At 51.6% G+C, this 6,568-nt stretch overlaps 1 protein-coding gene across 1 annotated transcript; it reads left to right on the top strand.

Annotated features, from left to right (window-relative positions):
• Positions 1 to 580: 580 nt before the first annotated feature.
• LOC128723292 (protein G12-like) lies at positions 581 to 4,347 on the top strand. The gene is made up of 3 exons (XM_053817017.1): positions 581 to 1,338; positions 3,522 to 3,694; positions 4,012 to 4,347. Exons 1-3 carry the CDS (start codon positions 876 to 878, stop codon positions 4,117 to 4,119), a joined length of 744 nt encoding a protein of 247 aa, XP_053672992.1. The 5' UTR covers positions 581 to 875; the 3' UTR covers positions 4,120 to 4,347.
• The last annotated feature ends 2,221 nt before the right edge of the window (positions 4,348 to 6,568 follow it).

The following is a 6,568-nucleotide window of genomic DNA, read 5'->3' on the forward strand; positions in this document are numbered from 1 at the left end:
AGACGCTGACGCTGTCCGGCGCAAAAGCATGGCCGCTCGGGGTGGCCAGACCGAAGGAAAGAGAGTCTGGTTTGTGTGCGTGTGGATCGTGCGAGGCTCGTTCACTATCAAACGCACGCCATCAGTTGCGCCTAGCCGCTGCACCTTGCGAGTCGAACAGCTTTTTCTCTGGCCCGAGCCTTTTTTCTCGTCCTGCGCAAAGAATAAAGAAAAAACACACACCCACCGAAACTGTACACGATCGCTTTCTGGAATTAGGGATTAGAAACGATCAAACAAAGACACCACAGCAGGCGGTGAAAAAGAGCGAGCGAGAAGGCTAGCGACCCTTCCACGCTGCTCACTCGGCAAACAAAGTGTCCCTCGACGGTGGATTAGCGATTATTGGTGGCACGGAAGAAGCGCAAAAGCGCTCAGTATACCAACCGGGAGGAAAAGCGCGTGAAAATGAATCGACGCCGTTCGGTCGGGGCGAACCGCCGGGCCTGCACCGGTTCGGGTGGAAAACTGTGTGCTCACGGGCGCTTTTAATTGGTGTTTATGCTGGCCAAACAAACATCCCGTAAGGATAACTCTGTCTCTCTCTCTCTCTCTCTCTCTCTCTGCAACTAAGTTTGCCCCGGCGAGGCGAAACGCGCGATTTGTTATCTGCGCTGTGATTTCGGTTCCGAATCGTGGCTTCCTGGTGTGAAATTGGTGTGTGAGCTCGATCGACGACGAATCGAGGACGAAGTGTCGTGGGTTATTAAATCGCCGATTGCCTCGCGAATCGCGTCTTTGTGTCACTGTGCTGCTCTAGACTGGTGCCTGCATTCATTCTGTCCTCAAACTCTCGAGCTCGTGTCGGTGGGCGTGAAAACTTTTCCCGTACCACAATGGGTGGCAATATCGCGCACGAACCAAGCACCCGGAGGACAATTTCGAGACCCCAGTGGACACTTCCATCCGCGGTCCCGCTACTACTCCTGCTCGTTCTGGCCATGCTGATCGAACGCGGCCAAATATTTGGCTACCACATCCGGCACATCGAGGAGGAACCCAGCCACCAGCTGCAGCAGGATCTGATGGACTTTATCGATCTGGTGCCGTTTGAGGACGTGCAGCGGCTGATGCAGTACTACTACCATCACGACGTCGAGGTGGAGAGTGCGTTCGATTACGTGTCGACCGAGGACTACACCCAGATCCGGTTGGACATCGTGAACCTGGGCGAGGTGCGCAGCTTCCGCCGGTACCTGGACAGCATCGGGTTCAGCGTGGAAAAGGTGTGGGCCGAGCTGAACAAGCGCTTCGATGCGGACGATATCTTCGCCGAACCGGACGAAGCCAGCAGATCGCGTGAGTTTCTGGGTCTCGTTTCAAAAGCTTCCAACCGTGCGGTCCTTAATCCTTCCCCGAAGGATTAAGCTGTCGTTAGTGTGGACACAGCCCTTAATCAATGCAGTGCTTTCGCAAAGCATTCCAATCATCCGTTCGGCCAGCTGTCGGGCGTCCTTATCTTCAGGCTCGAGGCTGTGTTCCATTATCTTATTACAAACTGATAACAATCCATCGGTGGTGTATCGATGCCGTTTCTTGAACCGCCCGAGAGGAATCCTTTTAAATCAATTTCCTGCATACGGTGGTAAAGCTCCACTCGATAGGCCGATTGAGCGGATGTGAAAAGAAACACCCACCGTCCAGCGTGCTGTTCGGTATACGTTCCTGCTGGCATCATTCTTAGAACATGCCCGTTTGCCTCCACATTGCTCTGATCGCTTCCAAACTGCGAGAGCTGCAGCTGCCTGTGAACTTCTTGCAGCAGCAAAATCGTCCTGCGGCCAACCGTGGACCATCTTGCGACCGATTGTGCTCCAGTCAGCAGAAGTAACTTCATTATTCAATCACCCATGAAAGTGCCATTTTACGTTGCCACATGCAACCGCAACTGCAGCCGATGGGCGGGCGACCGATGGGCAAGATTGCAATTTAAATTGATTCCACGCCGTCGAAGCCGGGACCGGAAGTGCATGCGTTCAATTGTGCGCTTGTGCCCCGTGGCGGTGAAGGCTGTACGCAACTCGCAACCCGGCGATAATCTTATTTCGTGTGTATCAAAGTTGAGCGTGGTGACGCGTGCGCGTGTGTTGTGCCCCGACTCGGCTGCTCGGGCCCCAACTCAATCAAGCGGCTGGTGAATACGTCTTCATTTGACACTTCCGCCGTTCGGCTGGTCGAGCAGCCGGTTTCCTTCCGTGCCGGCGGAAATCGAATCATACGTCCGGAAATGGTCACGGCCCCCGTTCGAGGGAGGGAATAATATTCAATTAAATTATTTACGATTTAATCCTACGGCTGGCGAGTGCTGTTTGTGCATGCCTGGGCCGCACCTGAGCGAAAGCTGCATGTAATGGGAGCGTTGTTGCATGAGCCACCCACCACCCAACGGTCCCACAATAACCGCAATACGGTTCGCGTCGTTCCGATTCAGCAGTTTCGATACCGGAGCAACCCCAAGCCCGGGGATAATATGTTCTTGAGCTCGAGCACAAGTTTCGTCATACAATTACGATAATACGAAACTCGGTGCGCAGTGTTTCGCAAACAGCACAGTGCTGTACGTGACATTTGCTGTCAACTGCTTGACGTGTCCTTTTAGTGGGCAACTCAAACTAAACTCATGGTGAAACATTTCACACTAAAACAGGGTGGCATTTCCCTGTTGCAATTTTCACGAGAGAAAGTTGCATTTCGATACTTTTTTTTAAAAAAAACTCTTGAGCGTCAAATTCTCTTGCCGATGAACGATACACCCAACAGTGTTGGCCGGTCGGTATGCTGGGCTTGATTGTCATAAACATAAAACCACAACGGTTCACCCCAGGGCCGGACTCGAGCGCGCCACCGGTTGATGACAATTTGCTTGATTGTATTTGGTGACGCTGATGAAAGTTGTGACGATTGTATTCCAGGGGCAGCCGGGCATCGCTGGGTCCAAAAGCGAGCGCGCACGGGCTGATTCGCAATTCGCCCGAGTGCCACCAGCTAATGAAGCTTTTCCTTTCGGCCATTTCGGTGCCCGCGCGTAACCCAGCGCCACTGTTTTGCAAAGTGATCCCGGTTTTCCTGCTGAACCACCCAGTGGTGGAAAACGCACACGCCGAAATGATCCACCAAAAGCGAGTCTGTGTGCGAGCCTGGTTTGCAAGGTAGCAAATTAAATTATTAATCAATTACTGTTTGCCAGCGAACGGGAGAGAAACCAAGCGAGCCCTTTTGTGGGGCAGAACATCCTCGCTAGTACCGATATCCGTGGCTATCGATGTCGACAAACGAAATCGTACGCCCTGTGTCACGATGTCCGGAACCAATCGAAGTAAAAGTCAAAACTACGGGCACTTTTCCCAGGCATTTCCCCGAACGACCGCAGATAATCCCAACCGGCCCTGAGGGGGGTAGCAAAAAAAAAAAGACGAACAATTTTCACCATCCCCAGCTAGCTTTCCCGCCCGGTTCTGACCCGTTCCGTGTGTCGATTGCAGTAAATCTCACCACCAGAGGATTGAATGGATTAGTCGATGACATATTGGCGCTGCTGCCGCAGGACGAAATAATCCTGCTTTTCTTCGACAAGCTGGAAACGAGCAACGACTTTTCCTTCTTCTTCGAGCAGATCGGTAGCGGCGAGTTCGAGAACGTCCTCAACACGCTGCAGGTAAGTTCCGTGTTGCGTTCTCGGGGCCACCGATTCGGCACCGGTTCGATCTTTCAATCAACGAGATTGTCCTCGCTTCCTGGTCCATCCCCGCACCGTGGTCGAAGGGCTCCATGCACCCAAAAGCCCAAGAGGCACGCAATGGGATAAAAGTTTGCCATAGAAAGGGATTCTTCGCATGCTTACCCCGTACGCACGTCCTTACACCTGCCTGCATGCGAGGTCCTTCGTTGAAGGTTCCATCCATATTTGTGATACATTTTGATAGCATTTTTCGTTCTCCCTCTGTTCTGCCTTACCATCACCACCGGCCACAGTCGTCACAGCAGCTGCGGATACTGCTCTGGAGACTTCAGCGGCATGGATTCGATATTCCCGGGTGGATACAGCTCGTGCAGAAGTATTTCAGCTTCAGTAGTTTCTAGCAGGGCTGGCATCGCGTCCCATCGGAGCGCGTTGCAAGTGACACGCTTAACAAATGCTCGACGTTCTTCGTAATCCGCTGTGTTCGACTAAAAGACTAAATAACACATAACGTGAGCCGTCTAGGAAGCAGCAACTACAACATCAATAACACAAAAAAAAAACATTCACCCACAACGCGCACAATTGTAAACGCGTGAGCATATGCAATCCTGTATGCAGGTAATGTACGACCCGTACCACTAGCGGTGTGTGTTTAATTAAGTTTATTAGAATAAAAACAAACTCTCCCTTTCGAGACCGACACAACCCGCGCGCGTTCCGTGCCGCTCTACGGGCACAATCAATCTCATTAACTCTCCCTGTCGGGTGGCGCTGTTTGAATATCATTACCGAGTGGACCAATCTCGCTGTCTACTATTTACCTCACGCAATCCGCATCGCGATCACTTACGCCTTTCTCCGCGCGGGCAGCTTTGCACAAGAAACGCGCAGGAAAGAAAAGCAGACACGCGAAGGAAAACTTTCCCTGGTCCCTGGTACCGCTAACGCCCGGGCGGGGGCAAACAAACTTCGCGCCGCCCATTGTTCGCCCAAGGGTGCGCCCTTTACGCCGGTTTAAAAGTTGATCAAAAGCGCGTGTGACGGATGCTGGTGGGCCGCTCGGAACGAACCAGAGTCTTAAACTGTTTGCCACCGGCAAACACACCCGCGTGTTCCGGTGTCGCGGCAAAACATAACCCACTGCTTCCGGATCTTACGGGCCGGGTTTTCCACGCTTGGGGATAGCAAACACCGGAACCGTGCAAAGAGAGAGAGAGAGAGAGAGAGAGAGAGAGAAAGAGAGAAAATAACTAACGTCCAACTAGCGCAAGGAACTAGCTACTAAGTTCATGCTATTAACCCTTTTTGCCTGGCCGCCTGTGGAAGGGCGAACTTGGGTTCGAGGAATTAGTGGAAGCGAAAAGAAAAATCGCACCCTAGCTTGGGCGTCTTGGATAAGGGACTCTAATGGCTAGGGGGAAAAGCTAGCGAGCAGAGGACTTCCATTATTCTCAAGTACTGCGTCGTGCTGCTGTCCCACCGTGGATGATCTCTACGTGCGTTTTATTTTTTTTTGCTTTCTTTTCGCTCCTCACAAAACCCGTCAACCGAGGGTTGCGATATTCCAAGCGCCGTGGTGGTGTTCCGGGGGCGTGAGCTTCGTTTACCCTCTCGGAGCTAATCCAGCGTGCAAGCTTGTTAAGTCTATTTAATGGTATATGTCCCCGGTTCCGGAGCGTCTCGAGCAACTGGCCAACAAGCTTCCGCTTTCGTGGCACAGCGCGCGCATTATAGGATCTTCCCTGCGCGGTGATCGGAGTGTTTTATTCAATTTATTATTCTTTCAAAGCGCGAGCCCGGGATAGAACCCGAGTTGGGGGGGAGAGAGCAACCCTCCACGGTGCAAATGAGCCGACCTTTCTGCAGGGCTTTAGCGACAGGCAGTGGTTTTCAACGCCCAGCTGGTTCCTGTATCGTTCTGCTGCCGTTCTGTTGAGTCACCCGGCGCGAGGACTAACTAAGAACAAGCACCATAAAAACGATTAGTAGCGCACAAACGACGCGATGACACCGGGAGATCGGCCTCCGTCTGCTAGTCTTTGTCTTTCGATTTAATAAACTCTCGAAATTCAACTGCAAACAGTGAGCGGAACATTAAACACGGCCAATTTCGGTCTCCGGATTGGTTCAATCTCATCCACCCTGTTTTGGACGGTACACGGAAGATTCGCGTGTTCCAGCGCTCGTCTAAATTACACACAGTGAGCGACACAAAAACCGGTTTTGGCTAATGAAAATTAAGTCGCTACGATAAAAAGTGCCTCTACGGTTGCCCCGATGTCAACCGCCATCCATCACACCAGACACGCTGCGACAGACGGGGTCCACGACGGTGTTTGATGCGAATCGTAGTGTGTTTGCTAAACAGAAATATTAACTTCATGCAGCGCCGTGGTGTAATTAAAAGCAAGACAACTGTCCCTGGCATCGTGTCCGAGCAGCAGCAGCAGCAATCCCCGGAAGCAGTCCCGTAGGTGGGATGGAGCCATTGGAAGCCCGCCGGGGCGTGGGTCTTGGTCGGTGGGCGAAATTTGAGTAAACTCCACGCTAAGTAAACCCCGTCAGCCATCATCTATTTGCAGCCAGACGTAGACGTGACTAAATAAACGGAATTCATCACATGGTTTTTGTTGTTTGTGCATGATGTTTTGCTGCTGGAAGCAATCGAATGCTTTAAACCTGATCAAATTGCTCAAAATAGAGCATCGGGGTTTTATTATGCTGAAGATAAAAAAAAATACATTCAAATGCTTTTCAGGAATAGTCGACGCTTGAAAAACTCCCCAAAATCCCTTTCGTTAAAACGAGTTGCATCTTCGTAAAAGGGGAAGTATTAGAAAAACAGAC

This window comes from Anopheles nili, chromosome 3 (genome assembly GCF_943737925.1).
Source record: "Anopheles nili chromosome 3, idAnoNiliSN_F5_01, whole genome shotgun sequence".
Classification (NCBI taxonomy): domain Eukaryota; kingdom Metazoa; phylum Arthropoda; class Insecta; order Diptera; family Culicidae; genus Anopheles; species Anopheles nili.

Bases quoted from the DNA above. Each gene is read 5' to 3' on its own strand.
- LOC128723292 (XM_053817017.1), top strand. From the start codon at position 876: ATGGGTGGCAATATCGCGCACGAACCAAGCACCCGGAGGACAATTTCG. The intron at 1,339-3,521 runs GTGAGTTTCTGG...TGTCGATTGCAG, and splicing joins GGACGAAGCCAGCAGATCGC to TAAATCTCACCACCAGAGGA. The intron at 3,695-4,011 runs GTAAGTTCCGTG...CACCGGCCACAG, and splicing joins ACGTCCTCAACACGCTGCAG to TCGTCACAGCAGCTGCGGAT.